Source organism: Anolis carolinensis, chromosome 1 (assembly GCF_035594765.1).
Source record: "Anolis carolinensis isolate JA03-04 chromosome 1, rAnoCar3.1.pri, whole genome shotgun sequence".
Taxonomy (NCBI): domain Eukaryota; kingdom Metazoa; phylum Chordata; class Lepidosauria; order Squamata; family Dactyloidae; genus Anolis; species Anolis carolinensis.
This window is the reverse complement of record NC_085841.1, coordinates 6,077,906-6,098,600: the sequence shown is the minus strand read 5'-3', so window position 1 is coordinate 6,098,600 and position 20,695 is coordinate 6,077,906. Positions and strand designations below refer to the sequence as shown.

Here is a 20,695-nt window from a genome sequence, read left to right as displayed (position 1 = left end):
CACTTCAACTGTATTGATCAGGTCTTCCACATTTGTTAAGATTAGATCAAGAGTTGCTGATCCCCTTGTTGCCTCTTCTACCTTCTGGACCATAAAATTATCTGCAAGGCAAGTGAGGAATTTGTTGGACTTTGTACTCTTGGCTGAGTTTGTTTTCCAGCAGATATCGGGATAATTGAAATCGCCCATGGCTACTATATCTCTTCTTTGTGCCTGTTTGGTCAGCTGTTGACAGAAGGCTTCATCAAGTCCTTCATCCTGACTCGGAGGTCTGTAGTAGACACCCACGACAAGATCTTTTTTGAGTTCCGGTTCCCTTGATTCTTATCCAGATGCTTTCAAGCTGGTTTCCCGGATTACAGTCTTGCATTTCTTCTGCAACGTAACTGTTTTTGACATATAAAGCTACTCCCCCTCCTCTCCCCTTTGTTCTATTTCTGTGAAAGAGGTTATAGCCCTCAATGGTTAAATTCCAGTGATGGGAGTCATCCCACCAGGTTTCAGTGATGCCTATGACATCGTATGTGTGGTGCTGTGCTAGGAGTTGGAGTTCGTCTTGCTTATTTCCCATGCTCTGAGCATTAGTGTAAAGACATGTAAGCCCCTGTGACCTCCCCTTGAACTGTTTATTTGGGATTATTGTGCTCTCTGTACTTGGTCCTTGCTGTGTTTGTGCAGCCCTCCGTTTAGCCTTTCGGCGGTTCCCTGTGGTCGTGGGTAATATAGTGTTCGCCAGGCTGTTGTTCCCCTCCCCCAGTGGATCTAGTTTAAAGTGCGCCTGATGAGGTTTGTGAGTCTGTGTGCAAAAAGATGTTTTCCTACTTGTGTGAGATGCACCCCATCGCTTGCCAGTAGTCCATCCTCTTGGAAGAGTAGACCATGGTCAAGGAAGCCAAAATGCTCCTCTTGACACCATTTTCTGAGCCAGTTATTGACCTGTACTATTTTTCCGGCCCTTGTAGAGCCATGTCCTACAACGGGGAGGAGGGATGAAAAGATCACATGTACATTATACAGTTTTAGCTTTGTTCCCAGAGCTCGAAAATCATTTGTGATCTTTTGAAAAGTATGCCTAGCGGTGTCATTGGTACCTACATGAATCAACATAAGGGCTCGGGGCGGCTTACAAGAACCGGCTAAAATCAACAATTTAAAAACATCTTTAAAAAACATCTTTAAAACATCCTAAAAGCATATCCAACATATTCACTTATCCAATGTTCTGCCAGCCCATTTATGTTGGATAAGTGAGACACTATTGTATTAAAAAAAAAACCCTCTAAAATCAGGACAGTAAATAAAGAACAACACTCAGAAAACAAGGGAAACCCAGGCAAGAAACAATCAGGGCCAGCTAACACCTCCCAACAAAGGAGGCAAGGAGCAGCCAGGCCTTGAAGCTGCAAGGCCATTCCATGCTAATCAAGGTGGCCAATTGCAACATCCAACAAACAGACAAAGAGGTTTTTTTCTTTCTTTCTCCCACCTTGGATATTATTCCACACAGATATATAAACCCCACTTGCCTAGTTTCCAACAGACCTCACAACTTCTGCGGATGTCTGCCATAGATGTGGGCGAAATGTCAGGAGAGAATGCTTCTGGAGCCCGGAAAACTCAAGGAGGAGAGAGAGCAGGTCTCTGGATGGAGAAGAGGAGAAAGAGGAGGGAAGAGATGGAGAAGGGGCGTGGCCTGAGGCGGAGCCCATAAAGGCACCGGCGCGGTTGGCGGGCGGCTGCTGCTGGTGGCGCGTCAGGCAGAGCGAAGGGTCTTTCTTTCCCATCCATCTCGATCTCATCTCGGGAGGGCCGCAGGTTCGAGTCCCGTCTCTGTCTCTTCCCCCTTCCCTCCGCGTGCATGGCTTCGCGGCTGGGCTCTTGCGGCGGCTGGGAGCAGCGGCGGGTGGAGATGCCCGGCGAAGAAGGGCTCCAACGCGGCGGAGGAGCCGGCGAGAAAGCTCCGGGCAGCGGGGGCAGCGAGAGCCGGATCCGGCGCCCCATGAACGCCTTCATGGTCTGGGCCAAGGACGAGAGGAAGCGCCTGGCCGCCCAGAACCCGGACTTGCACAACGCCGAGCTGAGCAAGATGCTGGGTGAGTCTTCTTCCCATTGACCCAGTTTGGCTGGCTCTCCAATGCCGCCAGGTCCAAAGCCAACTTATCAAACCACAGGCCCGTAAGCTTTGGGTGTTAAAGCGGTATCAAACTGTATCAACTCTGCAGTGTAGACGCACCTCTGTATGTTAAGTGAGGCTTTGCTAGGCCTTGCAAATCTCTTCGTTAGACCTTACAAGTCTCCAACTCTTCAGCCTTGGCAGTTAAAGCGGTTTTAAACCGCGTTATTTCCACAGTGTAGATGCACCCCTAGCTTCTGCCCAACTTTCCCAACTTTTTCCCCCACTTACTTTCCTACCGCTCTGAAAACCATTTTTGGTTAACCGCACTTAAAGCGGTTTTAAACTGCGTTATTTCCACAGTGTGGATGCATCTCTTCGCTTCTGTCCCAACTTTCCCATCCGCATTCCGACTTTCTTACTCCCACTTCGATAAACCTTTCTGGACTCGCTCCCAGCGCCATTTAGGATGCCTCTACACTGTAGAGTTAACGCGCATTAGCGGCAATGGTTCATTCTTATGAGTTCATTCCTTAGGATGCCTCTGCACTGTAGAGTTAACGCGGTTTAGCGGCAATGGTTCATTCCTATGAGTTCATTCCTTAGGATGCCTCTACACTGTAGAGTTAACGCGCATTAGCGGCAATGGTTCATTCCTATGAGTTCATTCCTTAGGATGCCTCTCCACTGTAGAGTTAACGCGGTTTAGCGGCAATGGTTCATTCCTATGAGTTCATTCCTTAGGATGCCTCTGCACTGTAGAGTTAACGCGCATTAGCGGCAATGGTTCATTCCTATGAGTTCATTCCTTAGGATGCCTCTCCACTGTAGAGTTAACGCGGTTTAGCGGCAATGGTTCATTCCTATGAGTTCATTCCTTAGGATGCCTCTGCACTGTAGAGTTAACGCGGTTTAGCGGCAATGGTTCATTCCTATGAGTTCATTCCTTAGGATGCCTCTACACTGTAGAGTTAACGCGCATTAGCGGCAATGGTTCATTCCTATGACTTGTAATTTCCATTGCAGAGCTCCAACTCCCGGGATTCCTTAGCCTTGCGCCCCGGCAGTTAAAGCGGTTTTCAACTGCGTTATTTCTACAGTGTGGACGCACCCCTAACTTTTCCCCTCCGCCGAAAAAGTTATTTTCTGTCTTAACTTTCGCTTCCTTTTCCCCACTTTGTTTCCTACCTCATTGCAAACCAATCCATCTACACTGTAGAAATAACGCAGTTTGATACCGCTTTAACTGAAACGGCTCACGGCTATGGAATCCTATGAGTTGTAGTTTCTCTGCTCAAGACTTCTGCTGCCTCACCAAAGGACACAAATCCTACTATTCCATTACCTTGAACCCATGGTAGTTAAAGCGGTGTCAAACTGCGTTAATTCCGCAGTGTAGATGCACCCCTAAGTATAGCGCGTAACTTGTTTTTATTTAAATCTTGTTGTTTTAAGGGGGGAATGAAATAAAAACCTAATTTAAAAGCCGCATTTTCTCCATTCTTTTCCCCTTCTTTGATTTTAATGCGTTGATTTGCTCCTTTGGCTAAAAAAAGTTACTTTTTCTGGCTGGAATTTTTTTAAAAAGTTTTATTTTCCCGAGAAACGAATAAGTAATGCCGTTATTATGAATTGTGTGCGATAAATATACATTATTATTGATTGTGTGCAATTAATAAATGTTAATGCCATATATTATTAACTGTGCCATGCATATTAATATCATTCCAACGGATTGGGTGGTTCATGCTATTCTTGTCAATGGTCTGCAATAAGGAATTATATACCATTATTATTATTATTATTATTATTATTATTATTATTATTATTATTATTATATAATTAAACAGATGCACTAAAGCAATTAAAATGATTTGTATTAATGGGGCAAAATATAATAATAATATAATAATAAATTAAATAGCTGCACTAAAACAATTAAAATGATTTTTATTAATGGGGCAAAATATAATAATAATAATAATAATAATAATAATAATAATAATAATAATAATCAAATAGATGCACTAAAACAATTAAAAAGATTTGTATTAATTGGGCAAAATAACTAACCCCTGCTACAATTAATTGGGTGAGATATACAATTAAAAGCAATGATAGGAAGCAATGAATTAGTCTGGGTTTTCTTGCAAAACATTCACAGAAATAGTATTTCCTTGGACGGCAATGGGAGGAAATGTTAATTCCCTCGATGTAAAAAAGCTATATATGCGGCAACTAAAAAGAAATTATTTATTTGTAGGTTTACCCTGCAGTTTCCTTTTTTTCTTCCTCAAAAGTTACTTTTAAATGTGTTGCATGGAGAATCTTTTAAATAGAAAAGTAAACACAACTATGTATATACAGTTAAATGTATAGAATTGTGTGTGTGTATATACACACACACACACACACAAAACTATGTATATAGTTAACAAATGTATAGGATTTTGTGTTTGTGTGTGTAATATGTGTGTGTGTGTAAGGAGTATTTGTTTACCAGTTTATGATCTTCAAAATTACAAATATATTAAAATGTATAATATAATCCAAAACTATCTCCATATAAAATTTTGAAATTGTTCAAATCTTGTGCATCTGTTAAACTTTTTGAAACTCCTCTCTTTATGAAAAAACAAATATTATAAGATGAAGGGAAAGCTATCTCTCTCTCTCTCTGTGTATGTGTGTGTATATATATATATATCACACACACACAAACACAAAATCCTATATCTTTCTTAACCATTTTGTCATTTTCAAAACTGTTTATATATACATATACACAAACCTATATGTGCATACACATGTAGTTTTGAGTATTTAACTATATATATATAACATTATACACACATGCACGCAGTATTGTTTTTATTGTTGTTTATTTATACCCTGCTTTTTCTTTCCACAAAGGAGACATACACACTCAATATATATATACATACGTATCTGTAAACACACAAAATCCTATATGTTAATTAACCTTTTTTCCATTTTGAAAACTATATACACAAACCTATACACACATAACTAGTTTTGTGTATTTATTAACCATTTTACTAATTATGTATACACACACAGTATGGTTTTTATTGTTGTTTACTTATACCCCACTTTTTCTTTCCACAAAGGAGACATACACACTCTATATACTTACATACTATCTATCTATACACACTATATTTAAAAACTCTCTGGGTGTATATATATATGTATGTGTGCTTTAAAGTGGTTAAAGTGGAGAGAATATACATATATATCTATATAGGGTGTGTGTGTGTATATATATATATGTATGAATATATATTCCTGTTTATACTGTGTATTTATTAACCATTTTACCATTTTCAAAACTATCTTGATATAAAACCAGATTTGGAAATATTAAAACCCTAAAATGTTAGGGGGAAAAAATCTTAATAAAATGACTATTTGGAGTGGCACTTGGAAATGTATAGCTCTTTTGATTCTTTTTATATTCTTTCCTTTGCAAACCATATATATATATGGTGAGTGCTTCTTTAACTGTAAATAGATCTCACTTTTCTGCTTTTTTTTTTTTAAAGGGAAATCAGGGGTCCATTATTCTCCTTTATCTCCCAATTAGAACCCGGCACAATTAGTGGATTTATTTAACAAAAGGCGCTTTTAAAGCTTTCTAAAAGGAAATATATATATGGGCTGAGTTTAAATAGCAAAAGGGTTCAATTGGCGGCTTTTTAAAAGGACAATAGGGTATGTGTATTGAACATCTTTATCTCCAAATTAACAGTTTTGTAACTGTTTTAAACGGGAATATATAGTACTAATTTTCATCTCTGGCAGGGAAATTACTGTTGTTGTTTATTTTTAATTGTTTTATTTATTTAATATTTTATTTAGAATATTTTTACAACCACCATGTCAGTAAAATTGGGATGAAACAACACCCATGAAAAGCTAAGCAATTAATCCTTTTAAGCATATCATGGGAAGAGAGTTTTAATTTTCTTCCTCTCCTTTTGGAAAGTAGCTGTGTTTAGTCTGGTTTGCAAAGCAGCTCTTTAAAATCGGAAATACTTTGAATTTAGTGGCATTTATATATTTGGATATTAATTACTTTCTCCTGCCGCTAAATTCAAATTCTTTTTGAGTTCCAGCTTGCTTCTGGCACCTCTTTCTAAAGGTGCGTCTACACTGTAAAGTTAACACAGTTTCAGACCACTTTAACTGCCACGGCTCAGTGCTGGGATGTGCAGCACTCCTTGGCAATAACGGCTTTGTCAAACTACATCTCCCAGGATCCCATAGCATTCACCCATGGCAGCTAAAGTGGTCTTTTCCTTCTCTTCCTTCATCTCATCTTTCTCCTCCTTCTTTCTCATTTTTCTTCTCTCTCTGATTCCTTCTTTTCCTTCACATTTTCCTTCTCTTTCTAATTCCTTCTTTCTCCTTCGTCTTTCTTCTTCTTTCTCTCATTCTTCATCTTTTTCTTCTTCTCCTTCATCTCTTTCTCTCACCTCCTCCTTCTCTTTCTCCCCCTTTTTCTTTTTCTCTTCTCCTTTTCCACTTTTTCTCCTCCTCCTCTTTCTTTTCTTTCTACTCTTCCTCTCTCCTTCTCCTTTCTCTTCTTTCTCCTTTTTCCTTTATTCTCTTTCTTCTCTCTCTCATGCTCCTACTTTTTCTCTTTTCTCCTTCTCTTTCTCCTCCGTCATCTCTTCCTCTCACCACCTCCTCTTTCTCCCCCTTTTTCTTTCTCTCCTCTCCTTTTCCACTTTTTCTCCTCCTCCTTCTCTTTCTTTTCATTCTACTCTTCCTCTTTCCTTTCTCTTCTTTCTCCTTTTTTTGTTCTCTCTCTCTCTCTCATCCTACCTTTTTCTCTTTTCTCCTTCTTTTGCTTCATCTCTTCCTCTCCTCTTTCTTCTTCTCTTTTTCTTCCTTTTTCTTTTTCTCTTCTCCTTTTCTCCTCCTTCTTTCTTTTCTTTCTACTCTTCCTCTCCTTTCTCTTTCCTCTCCTCTTTCTCACCCCACTTTCCTCTCTTAAATAAGACTGAAAGCATTGCAAGGCAAGATTTTGAAAATCCATCCACCTACAACTCCACTTTTTAAAAATTTCTATAGATTCCCCTGTCCCTTTTCCCTGGATCCCTAAACTATTATTATTATTATTATTATTATTATTATTATTATTATTATTATTATTATTATATGATACAGCAAGAAAAATAGATATGCTGGATTTCGTTTCACAAAATCACAAATCGAACACTTCCCAAGTGTCTAGGAATGTGTGATGTATTATTATTATTATTATTGCTGTATTAGATTTTATTTTATTTTATTCTATTCTATTCAATGCTCAGCAGAAGGTTTAAAGTTCATGCAATACATGAAACTTGTAGACGGGAGAGTATTTAAATGGGAAAATGCCCTTGTTTTTATCCTTCTTGCAATTACTACACCACTTTTTAGAATCTTTTATTTTGATAATGAGTTGTTGAAGGCTTTCATGGCCGGGAATCACTGGATTGCTGTGAGTTTTCCGGGCTGTATGACAATGTTCCAGAAGCTTTCTCTCCTGACATTTCACCCACAACTATGGCAGGCATCCTCACAAACTCTGAAGATGCCTGTCATAGATGCAGGCGAAACTTCAGGAAAGACTGCTTCTGGAACATGGCCATACAGCCCAGAAAACCCACAGCAACCCAATCAAGAATGATATCGATTTTTAAAAAGGAAATATACTAAGGTTTATTTTAGCCACTGCAATTCCCAATATGGTTATTCCTGTGATATTAAATTTACTGTTTTTAGTATAGTTTGTTTACTTGGCCACGAATCCCATTGATTAAAGGGGGGAATCATGTTAAGATTTTTTCCCTACCCTGTTTCCGTCAAAATAAGACAGGATCTTATATTAATTTTTGTTCCAAAAGATACTTTAGGGCTTGTTTTCAGGGGCAGACTTATTTTTCCAAATTGACTTTTTTAATGAACTATATTTAGGGCTTATTTTTGAAATAGGGCTTATATTTCAAGCATCCTCAGAAATGCTGCAAAATCATGATAGGTCTTATTTCAGGGTAGGTCTTATTTTGGGGAAAACAGGGTAGAATTTTAGGGTTCTAATATTTTCAAATATATTTTGAATATGTCTCTCTATATATACAGTAGAGTCTCACTTATCCAAACTAAACGGGCCGGCATAATCTTGGATAAACGGATATCTTGGATAATAAGGAGGGATTATGGAAAAGCCTATTAAACATCAAATTAAGTTATGATTTTACAAATTAAGCACCAAAACATCATGTTATACAACAAATTTGACAGAAAAAGTAGTTCAATACGCAGTAATGTTATGTTGTAATTACTGTATTTACAAATTTAGCACCAAAATATCACGATATATTGAAAACATTGACTACAAAAATGCATTGGATAATCCAGAACGTTGGATAAGCGAGTCTTGGGTAAGTGGGACTCTACTGTATATGTATATATGTATGTATTTATATATTTATTATTACTGTTTTCCTCAGACTTTTTCCCCTAACCAGGAATTTTATAAGGTTTACCACAATTAAAAAAGAGAAACCATCTAAAAATGAATTTGATTGTATCTATTACAAAAGCAAGACATTAATTACCATGTAGCTCTTTAGAGCCGCATAGAAATAATAATTGCTTTCAGGTGTCAGTGATATATAAATTTTAATAATAAATCCCCCATTTTCCCCATTTTGACATGCATTTATTACAAATCTGTGCTTTCAAAAGACTATTATTTTTTCAGCAAAATGCAACCAAGGTTGTACAGATACGATTTAGACTTGTGTATACTCGTATATACCATGTACAGTAGAGTCTCACTTATCCAACACTCGCTTATCCAACATTCTGGATTATCCAACGCATTTTTGTAGTCAATGTTTTCAATACATCATGATATTTTGGTGCTAAATTCGTAAATACAGTAATTGCTACATAGCATTACTACGTTTTGAACTACTTTTTCTGTCAAACTTATTGTATAACATGACATTTTGGTGCTTAATTTGTAAAATCATAACCTAATTTGATGTGTAATAGGCTTTTCCTTAATCCTTCCTTATTATCCAACATATTCGCTTATCCAATGCTCTGCCAGCCCGTTTATGTTGGATAAGTGAGACTCTACTGTATTTATTATTTTTTAAAAGCATTATCATTATTATTCTTAGACCTTTACGTAGAATTTTCTTTTGCTAGGATGTCAGATCCATACAGCCCTTTATATGACATTAAGATATTTGTGCATGTGCGTTGTTTTGTTTACTATTAATAATATTAAATATTATATTAAATAATAATAAATCTCAGTTGCATTTTGTTCCCATTTTCATTACATTTGGAAAGGGATTTCTCTCTCCCTTCAAGGGGAAAAAACCCAATATATTATTATTATTCAGGAGTCAATTAATATGAATTAATATGATATTTTCTGCAAATTTGGCTACTTCAGCTGTTCTATTTTCATGCTGGTTAGACTTCTGCAGGAATGACCTTTGCAGCCCTACAATGCAATTTGTGGAAATGTCTTTGCATCCTTTGTTTCGTTGGTTATTAGTATTGGTAATGCAAATAAAAATGTATTAATGCAAAATACTGGTGTACCAATGTCCAGTTTATTTTAAATTATGCATTTAAATTTACATTTTGTTGGTATGAATTATTTTGATGTGTTTTAAGTTTAGCCACTTTGAGTCTTGTTTGAGAGAGGAAAGTGGATAATAATAATAATTATTATTATAACAGCAACAATAATTAATAGGAATTTGATATATGCATGCATGTGTGTGTATATATTTATACAGTAGAGACTCACTTATCCAAACCTCGCTTATCCAAGCCTCTGGATAATCCAAGCCATTTTTGTAGTCAATGTTTTCAATACATCGTGATATTTTGGTGCTAAATTCGTAAATACAGTAATTACAACATAACATTACTGCGCATTAAACTACTTTTTCTGTCAAGTTTGTTGTATAACATGATGTTTTGGTGCTTCATTTGTAAAATCATAACCTAATTTGATGTTTAATAGGCTTTTCCTTAATCCCTCCTTATTATCCAAGATATTCGCTTATCCAAGCTTCTGCCGGCCCGTTTAGCTTGGATAAGTGAGACTCTACTGTATTAGGATCTCTTTATTTTTATTATTATTTTGGAATACAGTAGAGTCTCGCTTATCCCACATAAACAGGCCAGCAGAACGTTTGGATAAACGAAAATGTTGGATAATAAGAGGGATTAAGGAAAAGCCTATTAAATGTCAACTTACATTATGATTTTACAAATTAAGCACCAAAACATCATGTTTTACAACAAATCGACAGAAAAAGAAGTGCAATACATGGTAACGTTATGTAGTAATTACTGTATTTACGAATTTAGCACCAAAATATCTGAATCAATGTATTGAAAACATTGACTACCAAAAGGCAGACTGCGTTGGATAATCCAGAACGTTGGATACACGAAGGTTGGATAAGCGAGACTCTACTGTATTTGCATGCACATAATACAACGTCCTGGAGTTGGGACCCAAGTCTTAAAGGTGGTCATCTTCATATACAGAAAGAGCTCACCTGCAGAACTCAATGCATCAAGATGCAACAATGGTGTTTAGGATAGAAATACCTCCAGTATGGAAATCTTGGTAGATCCGTCTCCCTTTTATAGCAGAATTTGGGGGGCAGGGCAATGATTTTGGGAAGGGACTACAATATCCAGAATCCCCGGCAAAGGATTTGGGGGTTCTGGGTGTTGCAATCCCAAACAGTTACTTCCCGAAACTTAAATACGATTGCAGTTTATGCTCCCAAGTGCCAACAAGCACTTAATTGCTCATTGAATTTTAATAAGAGTTAATTAATTTGATTCTTATCAACTCGTAAAAAAATATTTTCTTTGATATTGACGTGGGAGGACAAAATGCGTGCAATTTAATTTTTTTTGTTCTGTGGCCTTTCCTTATTACTCCCTCATCATTATTTAAAACATTTCAGTTTGGGAATCGACTTTACTCACTCTCGTATAGATATTTAAAATATCGATGTCTGTATTTTTAAATGATACATTCTACGTTTTTACATTCAATAATAATAATAATAATGCACTCTATATTTAAAATATAGATTTCTGTATTTGTAAATGATATATTCTACATTTTTATATGTAATAATAATAATAATGACACTTTATATTTAAAATATAAATTTCTGTATTTTTAAATGATATATTCTACATTTTATATTCAATAATAATAATGACACTCTATTTTTAAAATATAAGTTTCTGTATTTTTACATGATATATTCTACATTTTTGCATTCAATAATAGTAATACAGACACTCTGTATTCAAAATATGGAATTCTGCATTTTTAAATGATATACAGTAGAGTCTCACTTATCCAACATAAACAGGCCAGCAGAACGTTGGATAAGCAAAAATGTTGGATAATAAGGAGGGAATAAGGAAAAGCCTATTAAACATCAAATTACGTTATGATTTTACAAATTTAGCACCAAAACATCATGTTTTACAACAAATGGACAGAAAAAGCAGTTCAATACACAATGACGTTATGTAATAATTACTGTCTTTACGAATTTAGAACTAAAACTTCGCAATGTATTAAAAATTGACTACAAAAACATTGACTACTTAAAGGCAAACTGCATTGGACAATACAGAATGTTGGATAAGCGAAGGTTGGATAAGTGAGACTCTACTGTATACATTTTTATATTCAATAATAATAATAATGACACTTTATATCTATATATATAAAAGAGTGATGGCATCAGGGCAGTGGACAAAACAACAAAACTACAGGCCCCCCAACCTCGAAATTTGACAACACAACCCATCATCCACGCCTCTAGGTTGATACAACAAAAAGAAAAGAAAAATAAAGTCCTAATTAGAGGGAGAGCAATAATTTTTTTATCCAATTGCTGCCAGTTTAGAGGGCTAATCTCTGCCCACTTGGTTGCCTAGCAACCAGCCAAGGGACAGCCAGGCTTCAGTTAGGGGACAGGCAAATTTAGGCCTCACTTAGGCTTCTTCCACAGATTATCTAATTTGCACTGGATTATATGGCAGTGTAGACTCAAGGCCCTTCCACACAGCTATATAACCCATTTAGAATCTTATATTATCTGCTTTGCACTGGATTATCTTGACTCCACACTTCCATATAATCCACTTCAGTGTGCATTTTATACAACTGTGAAGAAGGAGCCTCATATAATCCAGTTCTAAGCAGATAATATAAGATGATCAATATACAGTAGACTCTCACTTATCCAACATAAATAGGCCGGCAGGATAAGTAAATATGTTGGATAATAAGAAGGGATTCAGGAAAAGCTGATTAAACATCAAATTAGGTAATCGTTATACAAATTAAGCATCAAAACATCATATTATACAACAAATTTGACAGAAAAGGTAGTTCCATGCGCAGTAATGCTATGTAGTAATTACAGTAGAGTCTCACTTATCCAACACTCGCTTATCCAATGTTCTGGATTATCCAACGCATTTTTGTAGTCAATGTTTTCAATATATCATGATATATTGCTAAATTCATAAATACAGTAATTACTACATAGCATTACTGCGTATTGAACTACTTTTTCTGCCAAATTTGTTGTCTAACATGATGTTTTGGTGTTTCATTTGTAAAATCATAACCTAATTTGATATTTAATAGGCTTTTCCTTAATGCCTCCTTATTATCCAACATATTCGGTTATCCAACATTTTGCCAGCCCACTTATGTTGGATAAGTGAGACTCTACTGTACTGTATTTACAAATTTACCAGTAAAATATCACAATGAATTTGAAACACTGACTACAAAAACATTGATTATGAAAAGGCAGACTGTGTTGGATAATCCAGAACATTGTATAATCGAATGTTGGATAAGTGAGATTCTACTTTAATATGAAATAATTACTGTGATAGAATAATGCTGATGGCACAGCATGTTAAAGCGCTGAGCTGCTGAACTTCTGGACCGAAGGTTTGAATTGGGGGAACTGACAGAGCCCCCACTGTTAGCCCCAGCTTCTGCCAACCCAGAAGTTCAAAAACATGTAAATGTGAGTGCATCAATAGGTACTGCTCCGGTGGGAAGGTAACGCTGCTCCATGCAGTCATCCCACATGACCTTGGAGGAGTCTACAGACAATGACGGCTCTTCGGCTTAGAAATGGAGATGAGCACCAACCCCCAGAATCAGACATGACTGGACTTAACGTCAGGGGAAAACGTTTACCCTTGACCTTAACTACCACCAATTCCTCAATACTTTATTTCCCATACCACCATTCTTCGCCACAGCAACGCGTGGCCGGGCACAGCTAGTTTAAAATATAGATTTCTGTATTTTTAAAGGATATATTCTACATTTTTCATTCAATAATAATGCAGACATATTTAAAATATAGATTTCTGTATTTTTAAATGATATTCTACATTTTTATATTCAATAATAATAATAATAATAATAATAATACAGATTTGTATTATCATCCCCAAATCTATTCATCAAATAGTGTCTGCCTTTCTCTCGTATGATTCACAATGCAGGTTAGAACAAAATACATTTCAAATAATGAATAATACAAAAGTTAAGAGTGATGAAACTTATTGAGAATGGGTGGAATTTTTAGGAAAATAAGAATTACAGTTGAGCATTTCGTAGAAAAGAAGTCAGAACATGAGTAAAACTAATTGCGGTTCTCTTATCCAGAACGCTGAACTCGGGTGAGATAGTGACATCTTCACCTTCTGATGACTCAGCATATCTAAACTTTGTGTCATGCACAGGATTATGAAAAAAAATTGTATAAAACTACCTTGAGGCTAGGTGTATATAAAAATTTAATGAATTTCATGTTTAGACTTGGGTCCCATCTCTGAGATATCTCTCACGATGTACGTAAATGCAGGCACCGGGATCCGAAAAATCCCGAGCGTTGCAAATCAAGGCTGCTCATCTTTTACCTGCTGTGGTTTTTAACTGTTTTGATGGATGTTAACTGTGAATTTTTTTAGTGCTGTTTGTGTTTAATTCTATTTTAATGCTTGCATATTTGTGTATTTTAAACTGTATACTAATGCTTATATGTCAAGCTGCTTTGCGTCCCCTTTGGGTATAAATAAATATAATAATATACATCATCGTCAACCTTGCATGGCATTGATTTTGACTCGCCCTTATTGCTACGTTAATAGTGTTGTGTTTTATTGTTTTGTTTTAATTCTGCTGTACCCCACCTTAAGCTGCATGGAATGGCGGGCAAAACATTTGTTGTTGTTTACTTTATTTTGATATTATTATTGAATCAAATATAGAATGGTATGGTATGGGCTATAGTATTAGTTAGACCTGTTTTTAATAGTAACCCTCAACAACCAGAAACTACATTTATCTGGCATCTAACGATCCCCATAAAACCTGGTTAACTGAGGCCTTTCTATATTGCCATATAAAATCCAGATTATCTCCTTTGAACTGGATTATATGGCAGCATAGACTCATATAATCCAGTTCAGAGCAGATAATATGGATTATATGCCAGTGTAGAAGGGGCCAGAGACCCTCCTGTATGAATAGTTGTAGTAGTAGTAGTAGTAGTAATAATAATAATAATAATAATAATAATAATAATAATAATAATAATAATAAAACTTTATTTATATCCTGCCCCCTCTACAAACAGGACTCGAGGCAGCTTACAACGAGTTAAAACACAGTGCAAAACACAGAAATACAACGTAATACATACAGTGTTCCCTCACTTATCGCTGAGGTTAGGTTCCAGGACCACCTGCAATAAGTGAAAATCCACGAAGTAGGGATACTATATTTATTTTAATATTTATACATTATTTTAGTAGTTATATACTATTGTAAGTCTTTATCAACCAATTGTGTGTTGATAAATCGCCTCCTTCTCCTCCCGTTGCCACTTGGACACCTTTTCTCTCCCTTTGGCTTCTCCTTCCTCCCTTTCTTAGGCTGTAAATTGTAATTTTTTATGATTTATAATATTTTAGAATTTATTGACAAACTGCAAAATAGCGAATCCGCAAAAAGTGAACTGCGAAGTAGTGAGGGAACATTGTATACAGTAATATCCAAAACCTAGCAGGAAATAAACCACAATACAAAAAACCAAAGCAAAAATTAAAAACATAATGCAAAACAACAATAACAAAAACCTCACATACATAGCAATAGTACAATGGAAAATAATGTAATTTTTTTTTTGCTGGATTTAAACATGTTGTCCACCAGAGGAAAAACCAGTCCAAGCCAGTTGGCCTTGGTGCAGCTATAAACCACAATCACAGTAGAATAATAATCAACCATTTTTGAACACCTGCTTTCACGTCCGTGTTTTTAATTCCTTCCTAAAGGAAGCTAGAGAGGGAGCCTGTCCTAATTTCTTTGAGAATTAAATTAATTAATTTCTTTTCCAGAGCTGGGGCACCACCACCACCAAGAAGGCCCTTTCATCCGTTCCCACCAACTGTGTTTATGAGGGTGGTGGAACTTTGAGAAGGCCCTCCCTGGTGGACCTTAAGGCCCGAGTGGGTTCATGGGGGAAGGGGGGGAGACGTGGTCACACCAATAAGCTGGACCTGAACCAGCCTAGACAAGGACCAGGAATAGGATAAATTGGAAGGGATGGTGATCTTCTCCTTGGTCTTTCATGATGCTCTCCTTGCATTATTAAAGTGGAATAACTTCTTATCTCTGCAGGCAAATCCTGGAAGTCCTTAACCCCATCCCAGAAGAGGCCCTACGTTGAAGAGGCGGAGCGGCTGCGAGTCCAGCACATGCACGACTACCCGACCTACAAATACCGCCCGAGAAGGAAGAAGCAAGTCAAGCGGATCTGTAAGCGGGTGGATCCTGGATTCCTGCTGGGCAACCTCTCCAGGGATCAAGACCCTTTGCTAGAGAAGAGGCCATGTGGCCGGGCAGCGGGCGAGAAAGACCGGCAGATCGAATATTCTCCCACTTCGGTGTTGCCGAGCCTTGGGAGGTACCGGGAGGCACCGGGCGGAAGTGGCAACCTCGGTGCCCACATGGACAGCTACCCGTATGGCCTTCCCACACCGCCAGAGATGTCTCCGTTGGATGCGATTGACCCGGAGCAAAGCTTCTTCTCCGCCCCTTGCTCCGAAGACCCTCACCGGCCCCACATGCCCGGAGCCCCTTACTCTCTGGAATACAACGCCAGCCCTCTCCAGTGTAACCAGCCGTTAACCCACATGCCTTCGTCCTCTATCCATTCAGCTCCGTCCAGCTGCTCAGGAAATTCAGGAAATTACTACTCGCCCGTTTTCCATCCCGCTCTCCAGGTCCACCTGGGTCAGCTTTCTCCTCCTCCGGAGCACCAGAACTTCGACACCCTGGACCCCTTGAGCCAAGACGACTTGCTGGAGGAAATGGATCGCGACGAGTTCGACCAGTATCTCAACGCACCCGGAGGACACCCGGAGCCTAGCGGGCTGCTCATCAGTGGACACGTCCAGGTCTCCCAGGTGGCCGGAGGGGCACTAGTTGCCTCCGTCTCCTCAGCCCCATCTGCCTCCTCCGAGGCCAGCCTCATTTCGGTCCTTGCAGATGCAACGGCGACCTACTACAACAACTATGGCATTTCTTAGGCTGGAGAGAGGCCAAGCCAGCCCTATGGACCAATCACGGAAAGACTGGGCTATGCTATGTGACCAAACAGATAAATTGTGGACATCTCCAATATCTCTTGCCTCCTCTCCTCAGGGTTGCCTCATCCGGAAGGGACATTGCTTTGGAGTGGACCTTTGGCTAAGTCGTCATTATAATTTGTCCATGTCATTGCTATATTTTGTCAAATCCCTCCCACCCCACTCTTGTTAGATATCTTGACTTCAGAATGATGGTTCTCTCCTACCAGCAAGTACAATGCAAGGGTCGGCTCTTGGCTTTTGTGGATGGGATGGAAGAGAAAACTCCGGTCCAGTCGGAGAAGTATACGTTTTGCCACAATCTATATATATAAAAGGGTAATGAAATTTCGGCCTAGGACAAGACAAAACGACACATCCCAGAAACACTAAACTTGGCAGCACAACCCCTCATCCATGCCTCTACTTTCATACAACAAAAAGCTCCAGCTACTCCAGAAAACGGCCAGGCTTTGAGACTGCAAGGCTATTCACTGCTATTCCACCTGGCGAACAAAGGATTCCCATAAGCCACAGCAACGCGTGGCCGGGCAAAGCTAGTAGGGCTATAAAACACCATAGTTAGCAACTGATCTTGTACATTGAAATACGTATATTCAGATGGGAAGGTAGTCTTATTTCCACAGAGTTTTGGTCCTGAGATTAGTTAAAAAAAATGAATAGTAAAACATGTGGCAGTCTTGAGTGCCGGGAGCACACTTTTCCAATTCTGTTGCCTCCAGGAAGATGCTGACTGCTCATGTCAACCTTTTTGGGGAAGCTACTTTGAATCCATAATTGACTGAATCTGCAAATCCTGATATACGAGCCCATTGTAGTTACCTAACAGTGAACTTGGATTGGATGAAACCTAAATGGCAGCCCTCTAGCCTGAATCCTTTTGGTTATCCCCAGCTAGAGAAATACCAATGAATTAAATTATAGTGACTACACACATATTTAAGTCCCATTAATTGAGTGGGTCTGCTCTAGTCAGGACAAATGACAGAATCGAGGTCTCAATATTTTTGGGAGGAGGTGAGTCTGCACTTGAATGCAGTTGGTGCAATTTAATACTGTATGGAATCCTGGGATGTCTAGTTTGGTGAGAGGCTTGGGATGGTCTTCTAGAAAGACTCAATGCAGTGGTTCCCAACTCCTCCAGATGTTTTAGACTTAAACTTTCGGCCAGGGATTCAAGGAGTTGAACTTCCAAACATCTGTCAGTCTGGCCCCTTTCTTCAGAGGATTCAAAGCACTTTACTAAACTACAAATCCCATGGATTCCATAGGGTAAAACAATGACACTTAAAGTGCTATGGATCTAACATAACTATCTCAGACCTTTACCTGGCCAGATCCTAATATTTCCAAGTGAATAATGAACCCGCTCTGGATTTTAATCTGCACTTTCGAGGGAGTTGTTCAAAGTTTTCATTTCAACTTGCGTAAAGTTTAGACTAAAACCCAGAGCAGAGCACTTTTGCTATCGTAGCAGCTTCCAATGCTCTGAAAAGGCAGTCTTGGGTCTCCCTTGAGTCTGAATTGTCTCTTTTAGATAGAGTTGAACGAAAAATTCACTTAGCTCACGTTTTCTCCAAATTAGCCGATATCACCTTGAAATTATATTGAAATTATGGATGTTGGAGAATATTTTTGTTTTACAGCTTGTCCCTTCCAGACCCCAGACATTGACTCCTTCAGTCTGAAAAGGATGGCTTTGAATCCCTGAAAATTTAAGCCACTTTTGGGGTGTCGGATGCACGTTGCCACCTTTTATTGTCTCTTCGTCTACATTATATAATTCTCTCTGTATCGTGCACTTGACCAGCTCGGGTGGTTGAGAATTTCATCTTCTTTAGTTTTGAGCACAATTTTCCTGGAGTTTTGCCATTTGGTGAGCGTTCATGATCCAAAAATGCATTGAATGTGGAAACTCGCGAGATTTCTCTGGGATTTTATGGTATTATTTCAGAGTCCCTTGTTCCGATCGATGTGTTATTTTGCCAAAAATCCTAAATCAAAACGCAGCAGACTAATCACGATTGCTTCTGTATGATGCATTTCTAGATCTCAATCATTTTACATGGAGTCAGTTTTATTTTAGGAGAATGTCTTAAAACAAACTCTAGAAGATTTGGGAACTCGTGACTCTAAATAATGATGATTGTGAATTTTTCCTAAACTGTGTTGTCGACGGCTTTCATGGCCGGGATCACAGGGCTGTTGTATGTTTTCCGGGCTGTATGGCCATGTTCCAGCAGCATTCTCTCCTAACGTTTTGCCCACATCTATGGCAGGCATCCTCAGAGGTTGTGAGGTCACCTATTGGATTCATCAGTCCTGTCAAGGCTGGAAGAATATATATATAATTGCAAAAAAAGAAAATTCCAGAATTATTGGCTGTTAAGTGTGTATGTGTTTTTAAGGACACTATACGGAGTTGGGAAATAATTTGTTAAGCTCCAAAGATTAATGGCACCTTCTGTATAACTCCAGATCGGTAATTTAGTTTTTGCATTAGTTGTTACAAGAAGAATCACACTGCCATCTTGTACATTTCTATGAAGCACCTTCATGGTTCATTTTAAATTCTTCTAACTACATGATTTGTTCGTTCTTTTGTTTATTCCTAACTTTTAAAAAGTTATTTGGTGACAGTTGTGCCTGAACCAATTTTTTAAAATATCTATCCTGGCTGATTATTTCTTTTCCCTATTATTATAGTAAACCCTCCACATTTGCTGGCATTAGGAGCGCAGGCCTCTGCCGAAAGTGGGAAAAAACGCCAAAAATATTATTTCTAAGTATGAAAGAACACCTTTAGGTCCTCCACCATGACTCTTATGGCCATTGCACATTGACCATAAAATGGCTCTGGAGGGCCTACAGTGTTGTTACATCTTCTAATATTACTTTATGGTCAGTTCTGCTGGAAATTTTTGTAAAATTGACATCTCCATAATCTTTTGGAGATTTTATGATCTTTGGAAAGGCATGACCTTGTTAGAAGTCATAACATTTTGAAAAATTATGCCATAATCTTTTGGGAACATGGCATTCATGCAAGGCAATTAGGTTTCTCAGTTGTTAAACTGATGTGCCTAAATATGTCTTGGAACTATTCAGGACAAAGATATGCCAATGCACAATATCAATTTCAGAAGTGTTTATTTCAGTTACCCCCAAAAAATTTAGTCTCCCCCTAAAACATATTTGCCTTTAAAACATGTTCTCAAGAGACAAAAATAAGTAACATAGTTGGTTTACTCACAAACTTCATGTGTTCAGCATACAGGTGCTTTGCATATCAATCTAGTTACAAATAAGATTTGAAGTAGTTTCTCTGTTTAGATAACACAATGTCTAATGGAGTCTAAACTATACTGTTTCTAGTGAAGTCTAAAAGCATACATCTGTTGCTACACTCTTCTAAGGATACCTCTGTTTTTTAGAAGGCTGTAGGAACAGATGTATGCTTTTAGACTTCACTAGAAGTAGTATAGTTTAGACTCCATCTGACATTGTGTTATCTACACAGGGAAACTACTTCAAATCTTATTTGTAACTAGATTGATATGCAAAGTACCCGTATGCTGAATACATGAAGTTTGTGAGTAAACCAACTATGTAACTTTCAAAGACGCCTGCTTATTTTTGTCTCTTGTGAGCATAATTTGAAGGCAAATAAGTTTTTAGGGGAGACTAGATGTCTTGTGTTCCTATTGACTTCTAAAGGCATACTGTTTCTAAACTGGAGTCTGAGTCCTGAGCAATCCCAGATCTGATCACATGGTCTGCATCCCCTCCCACAACATC

At 37.9% G+C, this 20,695-nt stretch overlaps 1 protein-coding gene across 1 annotated transcript; it reads left to right on the top strand.

Moving 5' to 3' along the window:
- The first annotated feature begins 1,735 nt into the window (after window positions 1-1,735).
- Window positions 1,736-20,206, top strand: sox7 (SRY-box transcription factor 7). Its single transcript, XM_062969417.1, has 2 exons — window positions 1,736-2,093; window positions 15,927-20,206. Exons 1-2 carry the CDS (start codon window positions 1,859-1,861, stop codon window positions 16,835-16,837), a joined length of 1,146 nt encoding a protein of 381 aa, XP_062825487.1. The 5' UTR covers window positions 1,736-1,858; the 3' UTR covers window positions 16,838-20,206.
- Window positions 20,207-20,695: the final 489 nt, after the last annotated feature.